This window comes from Erpetoichthys calabaricus, chromosome 4, assembly GCF_900747795.2.
Source record: "Erpetoichthys calabaricus chromosome 4, fErpCal1.3, whole genome shotgun sequence".
Classification (NCBI taxonomy): Eukaryota; Metazoa; Chordata; class Cladistia; order Polypteriformes; family Polypteridae; genus Erpetoichthys; species Erpetoichthys calabaricus.
The window spans coordinates 247800973-247826357 of NC_041397.2; the positions used below are offsets into that span (position 1 = coordinate 247800973).

General features: G+C 40.6%; 1 protein-coding gene across 2 annotated transcripts in view; it reads left to right on the forward strand.

The window, feature by feature from the left end:
• Positions 1-25385, forward strand: part of pspc1 (paraspeckle component 1) — a 177448-nt gene that overhangs the window by 10593 nt on the left and 141470 nt on the right. For both annotated transcript variants that reach the window (XM_051926187.1, XM_028800573.2), the window contains exon 2: positions 7303-7604. In XM_051926187.1, coding sequence (XP_051782147.1) covers positions 7303-7604 — 302 coding nt within the window. The remainder of the gene's footprint in view (positions 1-7302; positions 7605-25385) is intronic.

The following is a 25385-nucleotide window of genomic DNA, read 5'->3' on the forward strand; positions in this document are numbered from 1 at the left end:
TTGTAGGGAAGATTGTGTAGGGTGCAGATGGTAGTTGGGATTCCAGAACCTCCTCATCCTTCTCACAGAGGCTAACCATGTGTGAGGGTGGGCTGAACTGACAAGAGTGAGTCAAACCTGTTGAAGAACTTGTTCCGTTCATTCATTAGCTCTGCTCTTGTTCCCTTCCTCTCCATGTTCTCCTCTGCCTGCTTGTAGCCAGTGATAGTCTTCATTCCGTTCCACACTTCCTTCATGCTGTTTTGTTGTAACTTGTGCTAAGAGCTTCTTCAGTTTTTACTTTACCCTCATCAAGGCCGCCTTCTTCTTACTGAGTAGGGTCTTTCAGTTCTTTTGTGATCAATGGCATATTGTTTAGAAAACGGTGCAATGTTTTTGTGGGGACTGTGTTATTTACACAAAACTTGATGCAGTCTGTGTCACAGTGGCAGTCTGTCTATGTCCTAGCCGAGTGACTTACAAAGCATATCCCATTCATTGTTTTCAAAAGCACTCTTCAGATCCTCTTCGATATCCATTGTCCATTTCTGCATGATCCTGGAGGTGGCCGGCAGCCTCTGGAGAATGGGTTTATATGTAGATATGAGCTGTACCAAATTATGGTTGAATTAGCCTAAAGGTGGCAAAGCAACAGAGTTGTTTCCTCTTTAATATTACCAAGTCCAGGGTTCTGTTTTCTCTTGTTGGACAGTCAACAAACTGGTAAAAAAATCTGGGAATGTGGAGGAAAATGAAACATGGTTAAAGTCCACAGAAATTGTGATGAAAGCACTTCGATGGTCATTATTGAATTTACTGATTACAAAATATACTGTTTGTTGTGAGATGGCACTTATTTTCATTCACAAAAACAGCAAGTCTGCTTAGTTTCTTCTTGCTTCTTTCACACCTGCTTCTTTCTGCCTGCACAATTTTAAATCCATCAGTGCCACTGTGGAGTATGGAGTTTCAGCTGTAAGCCACGTCTCGGTGAAGCACAAGAGACTGCTGAGTTTGTATTCCTTTTGGCTGAAGTACAACACTGAGAGGTCATTCATTTTATTCACCAGTGAACTTAGATTTCCTGTGATAATTGAAGGTAGATAAAGTCTGTACCTTCTTCTCCTATTGAGAAGTCTGGCCCTACTCTCCCCTCACCGAACATTCATGTTGTAGCTCTGCTGGCAGCCTGGCAAGTCCAATTGCTCTTGCATGTGAGTGCGAATCCTTCATCACTTTTTACAAATCATATCATTTCCTTTCTACCAAAATTGTAACAACATGTCCCAGTGTTGAAAATAGAATTAGATTTCCAGTTTCCATTAATTTTGTTATGGCAGTTGCCATAAGCACAGCTTACCCGTTCAGTATATTTTCTTCTTTAAGTCTTTCACATTCTTTTCCCTCTTGTCTTTAATCCCTTGCAACTTCTCGTCGGTTTATTCTTATTCATATAGATATGATTCTGTGGAGATCAAACAAGGTGTTGTGATGGGAAAACATCACCAGATTTGACTGAAGCAGGTGGCTCAAGTTTTCTTGGGATACAGGAGAACACAAGGCGCCCATAAAGAAACAATGGAATATTTAAATGTTTTAGCATTAGTCTTGTTGGAATACTATCTTAACACTAAGGGAGGTGTCAAAATGCAATTCTAAGGTACCACTTGTCAAAAGTCCAATACACCAGAGTTTAGAGTAGCAAGAAAGGTCCTTGTGTCACCTACATTTACTTTCCCCTAACTAACATCCATCCATCCATCCATTTCCCAACCCGCTGAATCCGAACACAGGGTCACGGGGGTCCGCAGGAGCCAATCCCAGCCAACACAGGGCACAAGGCAGGAAACAATCCCGGGCAGGGTGCCAACCCACCGCAGGACACACACAAACACACCCACACACCAAGCACACACTAGGGCCAATTTAGAATCGCCAATTCACCTAACCTGCATGTCTTTGGACTGTGGGAGGAAACCGGAGCGCCCGGAGGAAACCCACGCAGACACGGGGAGAACATGCAAACTCCACGCAGGGAGGACCTGGGAATCGAACCCAGATCTACCAACTGCGAGGCAGCAGCGCTACCCACTGCGCCACCGTGCTGCCCCCTAACTAACATACAAAAGACATTTTGGTTTCTGAATCAAAGGATGAAGTACTTGCTGATTTCGAATAAGGAGTATATCATGAAGTCATTCATAAGAGCGATGTCCAATCATGAGACTACCAACGAACGTAGTTAGCATAACCAAAATGACAATGGTCATGCCAACCTACAGTGAGTACGGAAAGTATTCAGACCCCCTTCAATTTTTCACTCTGTCATATTGCAGCCATTTGCTAAAATCATTTAAATTAATTTTTTCCCTCATTAATGTACACACAGCACCCCATATTGACAGACAAAAAAAAAGAATTTTTGAAATTGTTGCAGATTTATTAAAAAAGAAAAACTGAAATATCACATGGTCCTAAGTATTCAGACCCTTTGCTCAGTATTTAGTAGAAGCACCCTTTTGAGCTAATACAGCCATGAGTCTTCTTGGGAAAGATGCAACAAGTTTTTCACACCTGGATTTGGGGATCCTCTGCCATTCCTCCTTGCAGATCCTCTCCTGTTCTGTCAGGTTGGATGGTAAACGTTGGTGGACAGCCATTTTTAGGTCTCTCCAGAGATGCTCAATTGGGTTTAAGTCAGGGCTCTGGCTGGGCCATTCAAGAACAGTCACAGAGTTGTTGTGAAGCCACTCCTTCGTTATTTTAACTGTGTTCTTAGGGTCATTGTCTTGTTGGAAGGTAAACCTTCGGCCCAGTCTGAGGTCCTTAGCACTCTGGAGAAGGTTTTTGTCCAGGATATCCCTGTACTTGGCCGCATTCATCTTTCCCTCGATTGCAACCATTCGTCCTGTCCCTGCAGCTGAAAAACACCCCCACAGCATGATGCTGCCACCGCCATGCTTCACTGTGGGGACTGTATTGGACAAGTGATGAGCAGTGCCTGGTTGTCTCTATACATACCGCTTAGAATTAAGGCCAAAAAGTTCTATCTTGGTCTCATCAGACCAGAGAATCTTATTTCTCACCATCTCAGAGTCCTTCAGGTGTCTTTTAGCAAACTCCATGAGGGAGTTGGCCTTAATTCTAAGCGGTATGTGTGGAGACAACCAGGCACTGCTCATCACTTGTCCAATACAGTCCCCACAGTGAAGCATTGCGGTGGCAGCATCATGCTGTGGGGGTGTTTTTCAGCTGCAGGGACAGGACGACTGGTTGCAATCGAGGGAAAGATGAATGCGGCCAAGTACAGGGATATCCTGGACAAAAACCTTCTCCAGAGTGCTAAGGACCTCAGACCGGGCCGAAGGTTTACCTTCCAACAAGACAATGACCCTAAGCACACAGCTAAAATAACGAAGGAGTGGCTTCACAACAACTCTGTGACTGTTCTTGAATGGCCCAGCCAGAGCCCTGACTTAAACCCAATTGAGCATCTCTGGAGAGACCTAAAAATGGCTGTCCACCAACGTTTACCATCCAACCTGACAGAACAGGAGAGGATCTGCAAGGAAGAATGGTAGAGGATCCCCAAATCCAGGTGTGAAAAACTTGTTGTGTCTTTCCCAAGAAGACTCATGGCTGTATTAGCTCAAAAGGGTGCTTCTACTAAATACTGAGCAAAGGGTCTGAATACTTAGGACCATGTGATATTTCATTTTTCTTTTTTAATAAATCTGCAACAATTTCAAAAATTCTTTTTTTTGTCTGTCAATATGGGGTGCTGTGTGTACATTAATGAGGGAAAAAATTAATTTAAATGATTTTAGCAAATGGCTGCAATATGACAGAGTGAAAAATTGAAGGGGGTCTGAATACTTTCCGTACCCACTGTAGAACAAAATAGCAGTGTCAACTTAAAAACCAAACAGGATAGTGCCATAGTGAAGTGACCATCATAACCTTAAATTATTTTAAGGAGTGCACTGGGGATGCTTGGTATACCTGAAGAAATATTTTCGTATTATCATTTCAAGTGTGATAGATAACACCAGGAAGCCGCCTTTGTTACTTGAAGTAAAACCAATGGCGCATTATGGTGAGTAGGCATTCTGTTAATTTTAGACTCGGCCAGCATTTCTCACAGCGCACATCCACAACCCTACCCTTCCATACCCCCGATTCCAAACTGTTTACAATAACTTCTTCAGACTTTGACTGGTAACAAAAGACAGCACAACTAATTTTGGCAAATGTTAAGAAGGCTCACTAACACCTTTACTTAGTCAAACATTATTAAACTTGGATTTCTCCATTTTCACTAATTTGAGTGCACTGTGGAATTTATACTTGTTGGAGACATTACGTATGGTAGCTCCGCTTAAAAGGATGAGATCATCCATCCATCCATCCATTTTCCAACCCGCTGAATCCAAACACAGGGTCACGGGGGTCTGCTGGAGCCAATCCCAGCCAACACAGGGCACAAGGCAGGAACCAATCCCGGGCAGGGTGCCAACCCACCGCAGGACACACACAAACACCAAGCACACACTAGGGCCAATCTAGAATCGCCAATCCACCTAACCTGCATGTCTTTGGACTGTGGGAGGAAACCAGAGCGCCTGGAGGAAGCCCACGCAGACACGGGGAGAACATGCAAACTCCACGCAGGGAGGACCCGGGAAGCGAACCCAGGTCTCCCAACTGCGAGGCAGCAGCGCTACCCACTGCGCCACCGTGCCGCCGGATGAGATCATAGTTGGCACAAATCATTAATAGCACTAATCTGCCTCGTGTTCGGGTTATCTATAACATGCACAGTATTATACTAAAGGCATCCGCCGTTTCATGCTTTCGTCTTTCACACTCTTAGCTGTTGACAAATGGTATACAGTAATCCCTCCTCCATCGCGGGGGTTGCGTTCCAGAGCCACCCGCGAAATAAGAAAATCCGCGAAGTAGAAACCATATGTTTATATGGTTATTTTTATATTGTCATGCTTGGGTCACAGATTTGCGCAGAAACACAGGAGGTTGTAGAGAGACAGGAATGTTATTCAAACACTGCAAACAAACATTTGTCTCTTTTTCAAAAGTTTAAACTGTGCTCCATGACAAGACAGAGATGACAGTTCCGTCTCACAATTAAAAGAATGCAAACATATCTTCCTCTTCAAAGGAGTGTGCGTCAGGAGCAGATCATATCACAGAGATAGAGAAAAGCAAACAAATCAATAGGGCTGTTTGGCTTTTAAGTATGCGAAGCACCATGGCACAAAGCTGTTGAAGGCGGCAGCTCACACCCCCTCTGTCAGGAGCAGAGAGAGAGAGAAAGAGAGACAGAGTTTGTTTTTCAATCAAAAATCAATACGTGCCCTTCGAGCTTTTAAGTATGCGAAGCACCGTGCAGCATGTTGTTTCAGGAAGCAGCTGCACAAAAGATAGCAACGTGAAGATAATCTTTCAGCATTTTTAGACGAGCGTCCGTATCGTCTAGGTGTGCGAACAGCCCCCCTGCTCAATCCCCCTACGTCAGGATCAGAGAAAGTCAGCGCAAGACAGAGAGAAAAGTAAGTTGGGTAGCTTCTCAGCCATCTGCCAATAGCGTCCCTTGTATGAAATCAACTGGGCAAACCAACTGAGGAAGCATGTACCAGAAATTAAAAGACCCATTGTCCGCAGAAATCCGCGAACCAGCAAAAAATCCGTGATATATATTTAAATATGCTTACATATAAAATCCGCGATGGAGTGAAGCCGCGAAAGGCGAAGCGCGATATAGCGAGGGATTACTGTAGGATCTTTCAAACTTGCACCATTAGTTTCAGAGATTGTTTCTATCCTCAGGGCAACTGGCGACTCACATACAGTATATAATAAGTTGCTTTCTATGAATGTTTTTTTTTTTTTTTTTTTTTTTTTTTTTTCTGTGCCTTTTGTTAATACTGCATTACTTTTACCATTCTGAGGACACCTGCATGTAAGAAATTTTATACCTTGAACACATGAGTGTAAATATGAACTTGATGGTAAATCTAGCCATCTTCTAGAAACAATTAAAATATGCATTGTAGCATTCTTGAGCTGAAAGAAACACAAGTCTTTTAGGGTTATAAGGTTACTGTGGAGGGAGGCAGCCAATGATGTGCGGAGCACTGCCGGACTTTTTAAAATGGCAGAATCCCTCAAAGATTCTCACCCTAAAGACAACATGAATATGCTGTTTAACAACATTTGTGCAGTATTGGGATGCTGATCAATTGGGCTTAAAAAATGAATGAATTGGGTATGGTTTTGGCCCGTTGTTTTTATGTTTGAATTTGTGCCCTTTGGACTTCATTTTAAAATGCAATGACAGGTACTGTATTTAAAAAGAATACTTCACATTAGAAAGTAATCTCTCATGATGTATTAATGTAATTTACATGGTAATCCAGATAAGTGTATTTGAACAAATTAGTGGAAATTGCTGGTGAATTTACAAATTTATGTATTTCTGGAAATTGAAATGCGAAATGAAGTCTTTGCCGTTTGGCTGTCTTTGCATAAAAACATACCTAAGCCTTCTTTATTAGCACTGCAGAATTTTATTTGTATTGAATGCCTAGCAGCATTTTTAAAGATTCTTGAAATAAGTTAGTAATAATTTTTACTTAACATGATTGAACTTGCTAATTTTGGTAAAATCCCAGTGGGAAGTGTGTTCAGTTCTGAAGTGTTCACCATAGCAGTGTTGGTTATATTTGATATATTTCTACCCCTTGAGACTCATACGTTTTGATTAAGCAGATTTGAAAAAAGGATTAATGAACATATTTAAAGTCATAATCTTCAATTTGAAATAATTGTATGAAAGAGCAACTAGTTTGCTATTTAATGTTTTCTATATTCCTTGTTGAAAGTGATACTTTTTTATTGTTACATTGGGTATATATATTATTATAGTCTATTTGTAATCTTGGTATTACTTTTTTGTTCTTTATTTCGCCTTATACAATTTCTTGTATTAGGAATTTGTTAGTTTTTGTATACCCCTTGGGGTCAGAGCGCAGGGTCAGCCAAAGTACAGCGCCCCTGGAGCAATTGAATTTTAAGGGCCTTGCTCAAGGGCCCCGCAGAGTAGGATTTCTTTTGGCAGTGACGGGGATTCGAACCGGCAACCATCGGGATACCAGCACAGATCCTTAGCCTCAGAGCCACCACTCCACACTTGGAGTTAAACTTGCTGGAAAAAGTAGATCATGCTTGCTATGCCTGTAGAATAACACATTTTTGAAAATTAATCTTAAAATATTAACTTCTTAATTTTGATTTAATCCACAGGAGACTAGGACATTAGCAGAAATTGCTAAAGCAGAATTGGATGGAACTATTCTGAAAAACAGGCCATTACGTATTCGTTTTGCAACTCATGGCTCTGCTCTGACTGTCAAAAATCTTTCACCAGTCGTTTCCAATGAGTTGCTTGAACAAGCATTTTCACAATTTGGTCCAGTTGAAAGAGCAATTGTAGTAGTTGATGACCGTGGTAGACCAACTGGTAAAGGATTTGTAGAGTTCGCAGCAAAACCTGCAGCCAGAAAAGCAATGGATAGATGTACAGAAGGAGCCTTTCTTCTAACAACGTAAGTACAAAAAAGTATCCAAAATACAAAATCACAATGTCAATTTGTGGAGCCTCATGTGCTGCATTATATTAGAATAATATTAAAATTTATTTGAATACTTTAGGACTTGTTAGTGCCTAGCAGTATGACCAAAATTCTATATCACGGTATTTTTCAAAATTATACCGGTTTCACAGTATTCAACGGTATTTTTTTCCCCATACATGAATGGATGTTAAAGCACATTTTCCACTGCAATTACTGCAGTAGACTGGCTAAGAATATCCTATTCCACTGTCATGAGAATTGTACGTTGTACAAAAAATATTTTAATGTGCACACAAGTATTAATCCAGGTTTGCATGGCCCCATAAAGTGATAGTTTTCAAGGGGGTGGCACTAATGAAGAGAAGGAATCACATTGCATGACAGTTGCATTCAAAATATAGAACCTTTTTATTGAACAAATTTTGCAAACAACTTAAACTAAAATTTTGACAACATATTTTCAACCATCCAAAGAGGCATTTAGAGGTGCTTGTCAAAAGTTGTATTGCACTGAACATGTCATAGAAAAGGAATAAATAGTAAATATTTTTTGTAAACCAACTACACTTTCTGTTAGTGTTAACAATCTCTGTCCACTGACACATTAAAGTGACTTTTTAAACAACTTTACCATCATTAAACTGCATAATATTTAAACAAATAACAACAATAAAATAAATAATAGTGCAACCTCCAGTAATAATAATACTATTACTTCAAGACTTCAAGCTCAGGTGCATTACACAGTATTCACCAAATAATAATAAAATAAAATAAAACAAAACAAGTGCAACTTGGTGATGACATCTTTACCAGCTGAACCATCATTAAGGCAAATTGCATTAATATGGACCTTGCTTCAAGCTAAGCTATATACATAAATAATAAAACTGCAACTTGCATTTATAATGCTATTTGTGGTATAGCCCTATGGAAGTGTATTAGGGCCACGGTGAAGAAAAAAAAAAATACGGACACCGTTTATATATATATATATATATATATATATATATATATATATATATATATATATATATATATATATATATATATATATATATATATATATATATATATATATATATATATATATATATCTCATGATATATATATAAAAAAAAAAAACTATACAGTTAGGTCCATAAATATTTGGACAGAGACAACTTTTTTCTAATTTTGATTCTGTACATTACCACAATGAATTTTAAATGAAACAACTCAGATGCAGTTGAAGTGCTGACTTTCAGCTTTAATTCAGTGTGGTGAACAAAACAATTGCATAAAAATGTGAGGCAACTAAAGCATTTTTTGAACACAATCCCTTCATTTCAGGGACTCAAAAGTAATTGGACAATTGACTCAAAAGGCTATTTCATGGGCAGATGTGGGCAAGTCCGTCATTATGTCATTATCAATTAAGCAGATAAAAGGCCTGGAGTTGATTTGAGGTGTGGTGCTTGCATGTGGAAGATTTTGCTGTGAACAGACAACATGCGATCAAAGGAGCTCTCCATGCAGGTGAAAGAAGCCATCCTTAAGCTGCGAAAACAGAAAAAAACCCATCCGAGAAATTGCTACAATATTACGAGTGGCAAAATCTACAGTTTGGTACATCCTGAGAAAGAAAGCAAGCACTGGTCAACTCAGCAACGCAAAAAGACCTGGACATCCACAGAAGACAACAGTGGTGGGTGATCGCAGAATCATTTTCATGGTGAAGAGAAACCCCTTCACAACAGCCAACCAAGTGAACAACACTCTCCAGGGGGTAGGCGTATCGATATCCAAGTCTACCATAAAGAGAAGACTGCATGAAAGTAAATACAGAGGGTGCATTGCAAGGTGCAAGCCACTCATAAGTCTCAAGAATAGAAAGGCTAGATTGGACTTTGCTGAAGAACATCTAAAAAAGACAGAACAGTTCTGGAAAAACATTCTTTGGACAGATGAAACCAAGATCAACATCTACCAGAATGATGGCAAGAAAAAAGTATGGAGAAGGCCTGGAACAGCTCATTATCCGAAGCTTACCACATCATCTGTAAAACACGGTGGAGGCAGTGTGATGGCTTGGGCGTGCATGGCTGCTAGTGGCACTGGGACACTAGTGTTTATTGATATGACACAGGACAGTAGCAGCCGAATGAATTGTGAGGTGTTAAGAGACATACTCACTTGTTGAAGACTAAACTTTGGACAGAGAGGCCCACAAACAAACAGCAACTGAAAGCCGCTGCAGTAAATTCCTGGCAGAGCATTAAAAAGGAGGAAACCCAGCATCTGGTGATGTCCAGGAGTTCAAGACTTCAGGCTGTCATTGCCAGCAAAGGATTTACAACCAAGTATTAGAAATGAACATTTTATTTCTAGTTATTTAGTTTGTTCAATTACTTTTGAGCCCCTGAAATGAAGGGATTGTGTTAAAAAATTGTTTTAGTTGCCTCTCATTTTTATGTAATCGTTTTGTTCACCCCACTGAATTAAAGCTGAAAGTCTGCACTTCAACTGTAGCTGAGTTGTTTCATTTAAAATTCATTGTGGTAATGTACAGAACCAAAATTAGAAAAAAGTTGTCTCTGTCCAAATATTTATGGACCTAACTGTATGTCGAGAATAAAGTCGACTTGTTGACTTTATTCTCGACATTTCCACTTTACTCTCGCCGTTTATATCAAGATTAAAGTCATCATTTCCACTTTATTCTCATAGCTAATTGTCATTAAAGTAGAATGTCGTAAAGTTCATCCTAAAAATCAATGTTTAATTAGATTTTCTCAAACACCGTCATAAGTTAATGTAGCACATTAAATGCTTTGTGTTAAACGTTCCCCGAGCCATGTTAATTGCAACATGCTTCTTAAACTGACTTCCTCTTGCACTAAGAGGAGGTGCAGGCAGCGATCGCTGTACAGAATACATTCACTTCATGATATTCCTGCTCTCTGAAAATTTAGAATGCTAAGATAAATACCTGATATCATTTTCAAGTGAAGTGAAAGAAAAAAACATTACAATACGCTAATCAGCTTCACCAACATCTGTTTGTTTCTTTAGATTCTCTTTTATGTATTAGGTTTTATTTTGTTTGTATACAATATTTGTTCATTATAAATACATGTTTCTTATGTTGAAAACATTTAACAAAAAATGTTTTTTTGGGGGGGGGGGGGGCTGGCACGAATTAATATCATTTCAGTTAATTTCAATGGGGAAAATTGATTTGAGATACAAGCAATTTGACTTCTGAGCTCGGTCACAGAACGAATTAAATTCGTATCTCAAGGTATCACTGTACTTATTATAGAATTCCTATAAAACAGCCTTTACACTGTTTTCAAGCTGCCTTACACATCTTGGTAAGATTTTGATATTACTTATGCTTGTGCACTATTCCGGAATTTAACACTGTTTTGGACAGCAATAAGTACTTGTAACTGGAGCTTGAAGCCTTTTCACTCCTGTACCATCAAAATTTCTTTTCCTTTTGTTATCACCACATCTTGGCACTTTTTACTGGTTGTTTATCTGAAATGAATTTTTTGGTTCTAAAATGCATTGAAAATTGGATGCACAACTGTGTGAATGTGAAGCTTATATTCATTTACTAAGGTTTGTATAGTGCTGCATTAAATGTAATTAATCTGGCCTTCATTTTAACTCCCTCATTTAGATGTGCAACACTATAGTATCTGTGAATATTGTCAGTTCTTACTGTATTTTTATTACTAGTCTGTGGAAAACGTACAAGTAAAACTTTGTGTACTATGTAATAGAGATGAGGGGGGAAACGTCCTACATATGCTTGTCTCAACTAAACTTCAAGTCCTGTCCTTCAGGTTTCAAGTCTCAAATTATTAGAATTGCATTCAAGCAAAGGAAGTCAAGTCACTTGTTTTATTCAAGCAAGTCAGGTCATGGATGAAAATACTTGAGTAAAAAAGTGCTTACGTTTTCAGTACTATTTACAGTTAATCTAATGATGTTAATATGTGATATATACAGTGCAATCCGTTTAGCTGCAGTGTTTGGGTGCTGAAGGCCCAATTGCAGATAAGCGGAGATTGCAAATAAGCGGAGTTAGCTTACAATAGACTGTGAGCCATTTGCTTCATGCTAGGTAGTAACTTTATGCATGTATTGCGTTCACTGTGGTCACCTATTTATAAAGGACGTGCCTAACTGCAGTGCCTAGAGCTAAGGAGTAAACACAATGTATTGTTACTAACCAGCCTCAAATATAGTTTAATCGTCTAATGTAGTCAAATTAGGTTACAGTACATGTATTATACATACAGCCTTGCGGGTCTACAGCTACTAATTTTCAAATGTTGTTGTTTACACAGTGTTAGTTCACACACGACGAAAATAATCTGTCGTTGTCTGTGCCTGGTTCAGATGACGGACATAAATTTGTCTGGACAGTGCATAAAACGTTTCGTACGAATCACAGCCAGTTGACTCTAGGTAGGCTTGTATGAAATCCAAGCTCTTCACTGCATTAGCGAACGTCAGTGCCATGGCAGGTGCAGTCTGAATGTCATTGACGTCGGCCACGTCCAGTCTCTCCTCTTCTAGTTGATTAGCGGCTGTAGTAGATGTCTTCAGAGTTTTGCAGGTCTCTTCGTCTGTTTTATCTGCTGTTGGAGCATTACTGTCGATTTTCAATGAAATGATTGAAGTCATTAGTTGGCATTCCATCAGGCAGCTGTAGCTCCACGCTGCTGCTATCGTCCACAACTGCTGCTGAGGCACCCGTAACTGGGATAGTGCTATCTCCCTCCACAGCTTTCATGAAGCTTGCTCGTCTGCAGCATTTAATGATTGTTAACGTACTGACACGACTCCATGCATTCTTCTGCAAGTGCAAACTGTCAAGTAGCATCAGCTTACGGGCCAGCTCAATTGCTCTCATTATTTCATTGTCACCTTTATCCATGTTAGCCATCAGACGGCAAAGCATGAAGGACCAGTAATTTCGCTTGAAATTTGCTGTTCTGCCTTGGTCCATGGGCTGAGTTAAGCTTGTTGTGTTGGGCGGCATAAAAAACGAGCTTGATGTTTGTCAGTCTGATATCACCACTGTGTGCTGCACAGTTGTCACACAGCAAAACAATTTGTCGCCTTTTGGACCTCATTGAATTGTCCAGCTTCTTCAGCCACTGCAGCCAAACTTCACTGGGCATCCATGCTTTGCGATTTGTCTCATATGCCACAGGAAGCTTCTTGATGTTTTTGAAGCACCTTGGCTCTTTGGTTTTCCCTATTACCAGTGGCGGCAACTTTTCTGATCCATTCATATTACAGGCCATTAGCAGCATCAGTCTGTCTTTTGTCCCTTTAGTACCAGCAGCTTCATGGTATTTAAACATTAATGTTCCCTCGGGTATGGCATGCCAATAAACCCCAGTTTCATCAGCATTGAAGATATCACATTCATCATACTCTTTGATGATGTCAGGAAGAACTTCAACTATCCAACTCTTGGCACCAAATTCATCAGCGTCCTGCTTTTCCACATGTTGCTGTTTAAACTGGATGTTTTTTCATTGCTTCCAGCACTCCAGCCATCCATTTGTAGCATTAAATCCCTCTGTGCCAAAGCTAACAGCAAGCTGATTGTCTTTTTCAATCAACATTGGTCCGCTAACTGGCAGCTGTCTGCTTCTAGCTTGGCTGAACCAACTCAACAAAGCAACTTCAATATCCTCAGATTTTCCTGCCCGTTTTCTTTTTCGGTCAGGATTAGCGTTTTTTTGCCAGTCATCAATCACCTGCTGCCGTTGCTTCACAATGCGACAGATTTGACTTGGATGAACACCAAAGTGCTTGGCAACAGACACTTGACTTTCCTTGCTATCAATTCATTTTAACACTTCTACTCTATCTGCTAATGACCGGGCTTTTACCATTTTTGAAGTCTTACACGCTGCCATATTAAACTAGACCTAATGTAACGATATTCCAGCGACAAAACTAAATTCTGTCGACCAGTTGATGTTCTTTTCAGATCTGTCCGTTTTCTAAGTTACTGAAATAACAGACACCGCCCACACATATGCCTGGCACTGTCGACTTTATACTGTGTCTTCTCTCTCTGTACAATATATCAACTACAGTCGACTCCACTTGCGTGCACGTCGGTTGAGCACACACTCCGCTTAGCTGCACATGACTTGCATGGTCCCTATTTGCATAAAGTCAAGTGCAGTCAACTCCACTTAAGCGCACGTGGCGATCTCGTCCGGAGGTCATGCACTTACACGGAGTAGACTGTACAGTAAGCAGAAAACGGACTTGCGCAGCCATTGGAGCTATCCAAAGCAGACTGACCTGAAAATCATGAAATGAGACTATTAAAGGCATTGCAGCAAACTGGAAATTACAGATAAGCGAATTGCAGCTAATGGAATGCAGTTAGCAATGGAGTGTATAGCAAAAAAAATGGGCCCAAAACCTGCAGCTAGGCGGAGATTGCAGCTGATCGAATTGCAGGTAAGTGGAGTTGACTATACTTCTTCTTCTTTCGGCTGCTCCCGTTAGGGGTTGCCACAGCGGATCATCTTCTTCCATACCTTTCTGTCCTCTGCATCTTGCTCTGTTACACCCATCACCTGCATGTCCTCTCACCACATCCATAAACCTTCGCTTAGGCCTTCTTCTTTTCCTTGACTCTGGCAGCTCTATCCTTAGCATCCTTATCCCAATATACCCAGCATCTCTCCTCTGCACATGTCCAAACCAACGAAATCTCGTGCCTCTGACTTTGTCTCCCAACCGTGCAACTTGAGCTGACCCTGTAATGTACTCATTTCTAATCCTATCCATCCTTGTCACTCCCAGTGCAAATCTTAGCATCTTTAACTCTGCTACCTTCAGCTCTGTCTCCTGCATTCTGGTCATTGACACTGTCTCCAACCCATATAACATACAGTGCATCCAGAAAGTATTCACAGCGCATCACTTTTTCCACATTTTGTTATGTTACAGCCTTATTCCAAAATAGAATAAATTCATTTTTTTCCTCAGAATTCTACACACAACACCCCATAATGACAATAAAAGGTGTCATTTTGCTTGGCTTTTGAGGTTTTTGCAAATTTGTTTTTTTTTTTTTTTTTTGTTTAAATAAACGAGAAATCATATGTACATAAGTATTCACAGCCTTTGCTCAATACTTTGTCGATGCACCTTTGGCAGCAATTACAGCCTCCAGTCTTTTTGAATATGATGCCACAAGCTTGGCACACCTATCCTTGGCCAGTTTCGCCCATTCCTCTTTGCAGCACCTCTCAAGCTCCATCAGGTTGGATGAGAAGCGTCGGTGCACAGCCATTTTAAGATCTCTTCCAGAGATGTTCAATCGGATTCAAGTCTTGGCTCTGGTGGGCCACTCAAGGACATTCACAGAGTTGTCCTGAAGCCACTCCTTTGATATCTTGGCTGTGTGCTTAGGGTTGTTGTCCTGCCGAAAGATGAACCGTCGCCCCAGTCTGAGGTCAAGAGCGCTCTGGAGCAGGTTTTCATCCAGGATGTCTCTGTACATTGCTGCAGTCATCTTTCCCTTTATCCTGACTAGTCTCCCAGTTCCTGCCGCTGAAGAACATCCCCACAGCATGATGCAGCCACCACCATGCTTCACTGTAGGGATGGTATTGGCCTGGTGATGAGTGGTGCCGGGATTCCTCCAAACGTGACGCCTGGCATTCACACCAAAGAGTTCAATCATTTTCTTTCTCATGGTCTGAGAGCCCTTCAGGTTCCTTTTGGCAAACTCCAGGCGGGCTGCCATGTGCCTTTTACTAAGGAGTGGCTTCCGTCTGGCCACTCTACCATACAGGCCTGATTGGTGGATTGCTGCAGAGATGGTTGTCCTTCTGGAAGGTTCACCTCTGTCCACAGATGACCTCTTGAGCTCTGACAGAGTGCCCATTGGGTTCTTGGTCACCTCCCTGACTAAGGCCCTTCTCCCCCGATCGCTCAGTTTAGATGGCCAGCCAGCTCTAGGAAGAGTCCTGGTGGTTTCGAACTTCTTCCACTTACGGATGATGGAGGCCACTGTGCTCATTGGGACCTTCAAAGCAGCAGAAATTTTTCTGTAACCTTCCCCATATTTGTGCCTCGAGACAATCCTGTCTCATAGGTCTACAGACAGTTCCTTTCACTTCATGCTTGGTTTGTGCTCTGACATGAACTGTCAACTGTGAGACCTTATATAGACAGGTGTGTGCCTTTCCAAATCATGTCCAATCAACTGAATTTACCACAGGTGGACTCCAATTAAGCTGCAGAAACATCTCAAGGATGATCAGGGGAAACAGGATGCACCTGAGCTCAATTTTGAGCTTCATGGCAAAGGCTGTGAATACTTATGTACATGTGCTTTCTCAGTTGTTTTTATTTTAATAAATTTGCAAAAACCTCAAGTAAACTTTTATCACATTGTCATTATGGGGTGTTGTGTGTAGAATTCTGAGGAAAAAAATGAATTTTTCTCGGATGTCTACAGACAATTCCTTTGTCTTCATGCTTGGTTTGTGCTCTGACATGAACTGTCAACTGTGGGACCTTATATAGACAGGTGTGTGCCTTTCCAAATCATGTACAGTAATCCCTCCTCCATCGTGGGGGTTGCGTTCCAGAGCCACCCGTGAAATAAGAAAATCCGCGAAGTAGAAACCATATGTTTATATGGTTATTTTTATACTGTATTGTCATGCTTGGGTCACAGATTTGCGCAGAAACACAGGAGGTTGTAGAGAGACAGGAACGTTATTCAAACACTGCAAACAAACATTTGTCTCTTTTTCAAAAGTTTAAACTGTGCTCCATGACAAGACAGAGATGACAGTTCTGTCTCACAATTAAAAGAATGCAAACATATCTTCTTCTTCAAAGGAGTGTGCATCAGGAGCAGATCATGTCACAGAGAGAGAGAAAAGCAAACAAATCAATAGGGCTGTTTGGCTTTTAAGTATGCGAAGCACCACGGCACAAAGCTGTTGAAGGCGGCAGCTCACACCCCCTCTGTCAGGAGCAGAGAGAGAGAAAGAGAGACAGAGAGACAGAGTTTGTTTTTCAATCAAAAATCAATACGTGCCCTTCGAGCTTTTAAGTATGCGAAGCACCGTGCAGCATGTCGTTTCAGGAAGCAGCTGCACAAAAGATAGCAACGTGAAGATAATCTTTCAGCATTTTTAGACGAGCGTCCGTATCGTCTAGGTGTGCGAACAGCCCCCCTGCTCAATCCCCCTACGTCAGGATCAGAGAAAGTCAGCGCAAGAGAGGGAGCAAAGTAAGCTGGGTAGCTTCTCAGCCATCTGCCAATAGCGTCCCTTGTATGAAATCAACTGGGCAAACCAACTGAGGAAGCATGTACCAGAAATTAAAAGACCCATTGTCCGCAGAAATCCGCGAACCAGCAAAAAATCCGCAATATATATTTAAATATGCTTACATATAAAATCCACGATGGAGTAAAGCCACGAAAGGCGAAGCGCGATATAGCGAGGGATTACTGTACAATCAAATGAATTTACCACAGGTGGACTCCAATTTAGCTGCAGAAACATCTCAAGGATGATCAGGGGAAACAGGATGCACCTGAGCTCAATTTTGAGCTTCATGGCAAAGGCTGTGAATACTTATGTACATGTGATTTCTCAGTTTTTTTTTTTATTTTAAATAAACTTGCAAAAATCTCAAGTAAACGTTTTTCACGTTGTCATTATGGGGTGTTGTGTGTAGAATTCTGAGGAAAAAAATGAATTTAATCCATTTTGGAATAAGGCTGTAACATAACAAAATGTTGAAAAAGTGATGCGCTGTGAATACTTTCCGGATGCACTGTAGCTAGTCTCACTACTGTCCTGTAGACCTTCCCTTTCACTCTTGCTGATACCCGTCTGTCACAAATTACTCCTGACACTCTTCTCCACCCATTCCACCCTGACTGCACTCTGTTTCACCTCTCTTCCACAATCCCCATTACTCTGTACTGTAGATTCCAAGTATTTAAACTCATCCACCTTCACCAACTCTACTCCCTGCATCCTCACCATTCTACTGACCTCCCTCTCATTTACACACATGTATTCTGTCTTGTTCCTACTGACCTTCATTCCTCTCCTCTCTAGAGCATACCTCCACCTCTCCAGGGTCTCCTCAACCTACTTCCTACTATCTCTACAGATTACAATGTCATCAGCGAACACCATAGTCCATGGGGACTCCTGTCTAATCTCGCCTGTCAACCTGTCCATCGCCGTTATAAATAAGAGAGAGCTCAGAGCCGATCCCTGATGTAATCCCACCTCCACCTTCAATGCATCAGTCACTCCTACCACAGACCTCACCACTGTCACACTTCCCTCGTACATACCCTGTACAACTCTTACGTACTTCTCTGCCACTCCCGACTTCCTCATACAATACCACAGCTCCTCTCGAGGCACCCTTTCATATGCTTTCTCCAGGTCTACAAAGATGCTAAACTTCTCCATTAACATCCTCAGAGCAAACATTGCATCTGTGGTGCTCTTTCTTGGCATGAAACCATACTGCTGCTCACTAATCATCACCTCAATTCATAACCTAGCTTCCACTACTCTTTCCCATAACTTCATGCTGTGGCTCATCAATTTTATTCCCCTGTAGTTACTGCAGTCCTACACATCCCCCTTATTCTTAAATATTGGCACCAGTACACTTCTTCTCCACTCCTCAGGCATCCTCTCACTTTCCAAGATTCCATTAAACAATCTGGTTAAAAACTCCACTGCCATCTCTCCTAAACACCTCCATGCTTCCACAGGTATGTCTTCTGGACCAATGGCCTTTCCATTGTTCATCCTCTTCATAGCTGTCCTTACTTCCTCCTTGCTAATCCGTTGCACTTCCTGATTTACTATCTCCACATCATCCAACCTCTTCTGTCTCTCGTTCTGTTCATTCATCAGCCTCTCAAAGTACTTTCTCCATCTGCTCAACACACTGTCCTCGCTTGTGAGTACGTTTCCATCTTTATCCTTTATCACCCTAACCTGCTGCACATCTTTCCCAGCTCGGTTCCTCTGTCTAGTCAATCTTTACAGGTCCTTTTCTCCCTGCTTAGTGTCCAACCGCTCATACACCTCCTCATATGCCTTTTTTTTTTTTTTTTTTTTTGCCTTCACCACCTCTCTCTTCACCTTGCACCTTATCTCCTTGTACTCTTGTCTACTTTCTGCATCTCTCTGACTGTCCCACTTCTTCTTTGCCATCCTCTTCCTCTCTATACTCTCCTGTATTTCTTTATCCCACCACCAGGTTTCCTTTTCCTCCTTCCTATTTCCAGATGTCACGCCAAGCACCCTTTCTGCTGTCACCCTTACTACATCTACTGTAGTTTCCCAGCTGTCTTGTAACTCTTCACTGCCTCCCAGTGCCTGTCTCGCCTCCTCCCTAAACTCAACCTTGCAGTCTTCCTTTTTCAACTTCCACCATTTGTTCCTTTGCTCTGCCATCACTCTCTTCCTCTTCTTGATCTCCAACGTCATCCTACAGACCACCATCCTATGCTGCTTAACTACACTTGCCCCTGCCACCAGTTTGCAGTCTTCAATCTCCTTCAGATCAACTCTTCTGCATAGGATGTAATCTACCTGTGTACATTTTCCTCCACTCTTGTACGTAACCCTATGTTCCTCCCTCTTCTTAAAATACGTATTCACCACAGCCATGTCCATCCTTTTGGCAAAATCCACTATCCTCTGACCTTCTTCATTCCTCTCCTTGACATCATACCTACCTATCACCTCCTTATCTCCACTGTTCCCTTCACCAACATGCCCATTGAAATCCGCTCCAATCACCACTTTCTGTCCCTTAGGTGCACAGTTCATCTCTTCATCTAACTCACTCCAAAAATCTTCTTTCTCACCCATTGCATACCCAACTTGCGGTGCATATGCACTAACAACATTCATCATCACACTTCAATTTCCTGCTTCATAATCATTACTCTGCCTGACGCTCTTTTCACCGCCAAAACACTCTTGACATACTGTTACTTCAGAATAAGAGAAAACCATTCTTAATAAGAAGTAACATCGACTGGTATATGTTTGTATTTTTATTTAATAATTTGAATATATAAAATTTTTCAGTTTCATATATAAGTGCACTGTGTCTAATACACATAGTATTAAAAATAAATACCCCCCCTCCATCTCTGACAGATATACAAGCAAAACTTTAACTGTACTGTCTTCTACAGACTAGTGATTAAAAATACAATTTTTATACTTGAGTATCCATCCATCCATTTATTTTCCATACCCACTATACTCAATGTAGGGTTGTGAGGAAGCTGGAGCCTTTCTTAGCAAGGGTAGGCCACAAGATAGGAATAATCCTTGGACAAGGTGCTATTCCATGGCAGGGAAAACACACAGACACATGCACACACACTCACACTCTTACGATTGTCAGTCCACTTAACCTACATGTCTTTGGAATGTTAGAGGAAACTGGGAACACCTGGGAGAAACACTTATGGACACTGGGAGAACATCCAAATCCCTGCCTCCTTTTTGCGAGGCAGCAGCACTATGACGGTGCCACCTTCCTGCCCACTTCAGTGTATAGTATCATAATCCACGCTCATTTTAAAATGTCTTTCTTTTAGGGATGCTCATATCAGGGTTTTTAAAGCTGATACTGATCGCTGATTTTCATGTTACATACTGCTCAGTATCCATCAAATATTAAAGTAAATAAAATTTCCTTATAATACATACATTAACTAATAAAGATATACAAAACTATGAATACATAATACTTATAGCATAAAAGAAAAATAAAATTCTTTTCATAATTGCAAACTGTCATATTTTTTCATTTTTTCTGTAATGTTCCTATATGAAACAAGGCTTAATTAAAAAAGTAGTTTTCACCATTTCTCCAACAACAAATATAATATTAGTGTGGAACATGCAACTCGTGCGTGTGAGCACATCTGCATGCACAGAGAGGCAAAGAATTTTGGACAATTACTCTGTGCCAAGAAGGGCAGCAAAGGAGCTACTTCTTTCCAAGTAAAATATCAAGGGCAGACTGAAATTCTGCAGGAAGTACAAGGACTGGAGAGCAGAAGACTGGTGTAAAGTTGTTTTTCAAATGAATCCTGCTTCCGTCTGTTTTGGACATCTGAAAAGTTGAATGCTAGCACAAGTCCTGTTTTGGGCCAACAGCGAAGCATCCTGAGGAAATCCATGTGTGGAGCTGCTTCTCATCTGAAGGAGTGGGCCCACTCACAATTCTGCATAAGATCACTGCCATAAATAATGGTATCAAAACATCCTCCAAGAACAACTTCTCCCATCAATCCAGATGCAGTTTGGTGAAGATCTGTGTATTTTCCAGCATGATGGAGCACAATGTCACAAGGCAAAAGTGATAACGAAGTGGCTCAGAGATCATAACTTTGAAGTTTGGACCCATGGCCAGGAAACTACGCAGATCTTAATCCCATTGAGAACCTGTGGTCAGTTCCCAAAAAGCAGGTGGACAAGCAGAAGCCCACAAATTGTGATCAGCTGCAAGAACTAATAAGACCATAATGGATCAACATCAGTCAGGATTTGGCCCAGAAACTGATACCCAGCATGCCAGAGTGAATTGCAGAAGTAAAGAATAAGAAGGGTCAACACTGTAAACATTGATTCTTTACATACATTTGAAGTATTTGCCAATAAAAATTTCAACTGTCTTTATCTTTTCTTTTTCCAATTAAAAGCATAAGCTTCTCCATTTTAAACAAGCTTGCTGTCAAAACTTGAGCAATGTCCGTTTTAATTTGAAGGACAAAATGAATTCCTAAATGTCTGTTTCTTAAATTGGCTTTCTAGCTGTTTTTCTGTTTACACAGGATGGCGTCTCAGATTTATTTTTTCCAGTATATTACTCCACTTTCTTTAATGTGAAGGCTGATACACTAATTGCCTCACATTCACTGATAAATCAAGCCTGTACTTGCTGCCCTTTGTTTACAGGACGTTTGCTGCAAAAAAAAAAAAAAAAAGCACACTGGCTCAACTACTGCATTACCTCAAGTAAGTAGCCCTGCAACTAAATTACTGTAAAGCTTAGAAAAGCAGAGGCTGAATATATTTTCTGCTGGTCAGCCTTTTTACTGATCACCAGTCTTTTTCAGTTTAAAAAAAAAAAAAAATCAACAGTTAATTGATTGGAGGAGCATCCCTACTTTATTTACTTTTGCATATTTATTCATTAACTAAATATTTCAACTTAGAAATACATTGCACGTGCAGATAATTAAGTTTCATCAATTACTTATAGAAAATATGACCTCATCACCTATTCATGATTAAATATCTGCTCAACAAAGTAAACGAACGAAGGCACTGCCAGTACTCATTTCCACTTTGAACAAAGAGGAAGAGTCCGTTAGACTGTTCTGATCATTACAGATATTCAAGTAGTAGTTCAGCTGAACTAAAGCCGTAAAACGTTCAGCATGTTGTGTCTCCATTCTTGAGAAAGGTCTATAACCAATGCACATTTAAAGCATTTGCTTTTTAGCATATATTGCTCATCAATAAAATGAACTGTTATGATCAGGCATGCTTCCATAGTTCTAATGTACTCAATCACAATTTGTTTGTAGTTGTGTAAACTGCTACTTGTTTCAGATTAATTTTGAATAAATTAACAGAAACTTCTGAAGAATAGTTGCTGAGAGGCTGTCTTCTCTTATCCCAAGGTTGAATCATTTTTTTTAAATCCACTGTTGCACACAGTTCTGATTGAAGCTTTGTTTTTTGATTAATAAAACACAATGACTTTACCTGATTTTACTTTTGATATCCTTTTGTATATAGACATGTGTTAGCATAAACAGGTAATCTATATTGGAGACCAAAGATTACAGGGGCTTTGTGTGGCTTACTGGACTATGGAAGAATTTCAAATGGCTGCATAAATGTTTGCATGAAATCATTTAACAGTTTGCACAGTACACTTTTAAAAACAAAATATTTCCAATTTATGAATGAGTCTTTTCATTTTGGCACTTTTTTTTGTCTTTAAAGTAACGTGTGACCTAGTTTCAACATTACTTTTATGTCTCACTTGTTTTGGATCTAATGCAAACAAAAAATAAATATATTCACACTTTTTAAAAAAAAATAAAATATATATATTCATAGCATCGGTTGTCTGAGTCCCAATCTGATTGTATGGGTGGTTACCTACCAGGTAACGCATGTGGTTGGTCTGCCAGTCGGCAAACATCCGCCACAGGTGCCCTCTCAGTTTTACTGTCAAATAATACAAAGAGTATGCGACACGTATTTCGCCCTTATTTGGGCTCATCGGGCGTACACAGTCGTCTGCACCCCTCTTGGGGATCAAACCTCGGATGTCAGTGTCAGAAGTGAAGCCTCTTTACACTGCGCCACGGCTTGTATAGTGCACCTAACATCATTTTGCCAAAAAACTCACTTTCATTTCAATGGCAAATACTACGTTCAAAAAGAAGGCATGCCAATGGGATCGCCGTTTTCAGGACTTCTAGCGGAACTTGTAATGCAGCGATTTGAAAATGCGGCTCTATCCCAGTTTACACATAAAATTTGGATACGCTACGTAGACGACACATTCGTCATACTAAAAAATGACCAGCAGAACAAGTTCTGTGACCACATCAACACAATATTCCTTGCAATCCAATTCACCTTGGAAAAAGAAATGAACCGAAACATCGGCTTCCTAGACATCTACATTGAAAGAAATAATGACGCCACCCTGACCACAAGTGTTTACCGTAAGGAATGGTATGCAGACAAAATATTACACTTCGCCAGCAACCACCCACTATCTCATAAACGGAGCTGTGTTAAAACTCAATTCTTAAGAGTCCACACCCATTGTAATACGAAGGAGACAAAAACGAACGAAAACGCGATCTCTTCCATCTTTTCACTTCAAACGGATACTCAAAAACATTCATTAAAAAATGCTTACACAGGAGACGCCAAAAAACTCCGCAAACAATCGACTTGAACCAGAACCCCCATCCCACCTAGTACTCACTTCCTTATCATCACAGGGTGTCTGAAGGTGCAGCATGCATCCTGGCTAAGTCAGGCATCAGAGTAGCACACAAACCCGTGAACAATCTGCGCACGGTCTTCTTTAATGCTAAAAACAAGAAATCGACAGCAGAAACACAAAACGCAGTTTATAGCAGGCATGTCAAACTCACTACCATTGGTGGGCTGCTTCGACTGCCATACGTGCGTCAGCGGGCCGTACTATAACAAGTACTATTATACAAAGTTACTGTAGCTTTCTTTCCAATACTGAAAACTTTAAAAAATGTAACACTTAAAGTTTAAAGAAAAGCAATTTATTTCCATGCAGTCTCCATACAACAGTGTAGAATTAGAGTCTTAACCTCTTAGCTAGGTCCTTATTATATTACTAGGCTCACCTGCCTTTTAAGGCGACCGACTTTTATCCTCAATTTGTGTGCACTCCATGTGTACATCAGGCATGTAAAGGTAGGAATGAGAACATCAAAGTACCCATTCGTAACATCTCCCGAAAACCTAAGTTTTTTTTAATCCCCTGGAGTGCCTGTGTAGGACTCCATAATAATATACTTGAAACTCATAAGGGAACAACTCTCTCACTGCCATTAGCTCAGAAATGGTACCATAAGTTTGAGACTTTGACATTTCTGTGAGATACTGAAGCTCATTTGTATAAGAGATTCCTGACGGCATCATTGTAAATGGCTGAAACCTTGACCAATTACTTAAAACATGTCGTACAATGTCAGCCCGAAATCTGTACCGCTATAGACAGAGTTGCATGCACTAAATAAGCTATAGATGAGAATAAGCAAGCACCATCTCCCCTGATACTTACTATGCGGTGAGGCATTTGTACTCCATCAACATTAATTATTTCCAGAGACATAATTTTGTCTATTTTTCCAGCGCATCGTGCACAAAAGCAAGGGAACGATGGGAGCACCAGAACTCTGCTCACATTGCGTCGCTTCGTACTGCAAGTAGTAAGTCTGTGATAAGCGGAATACCACTATGCTTTGCACTCACAGGACGGAAGGACAATCCCGACCGCTTTTATATAGTGTCTTGATGATTGATATTCATTATATTATATTCATTGCTTATATAGGAGCCTTACAGTGTGAGATTTATTTCTTTTGTCCTGACACTTGGCATCTCTTGTTAGTAACCAGTTCGTCAATATCAGGCTTGAAATCTTGTGCAGCTGCAACTTTTATGAGGGATGAAAGGTGCTCGACGGTAAGTCTTGAGCGATGTGGGGTTTTGGTAGCTTTCATTAATGAAAACAATTGCTCACAAAGGTAAGTGCTTCCGAACATTGACAGTACTCTCGATGCCAACTTACGGATCTGCACATACGAGGGTGGCAGGTAAGCATACAAGCCTGGCACACCAACTTCATTGTATTTTGCCTTGAGAATAGAATCTGACTGCACTTCAATCAATTCCATTTGAATATTCTCAGGCGCATTCTCAACGTTGAAAGAGAACAGCGCAATGCCCTGCATGTTTGTGTGAACTGAAATCACGAAAATGCTCACTGAATTCATTGCTCAGTAATTCAGGTTGGAAAACAAATCCTCCAAAAATCAAATTTTACTTTACTAAGTTTACTTCAAAGTTTATATTGTAAAATAAGCCAATATGCAAAAAG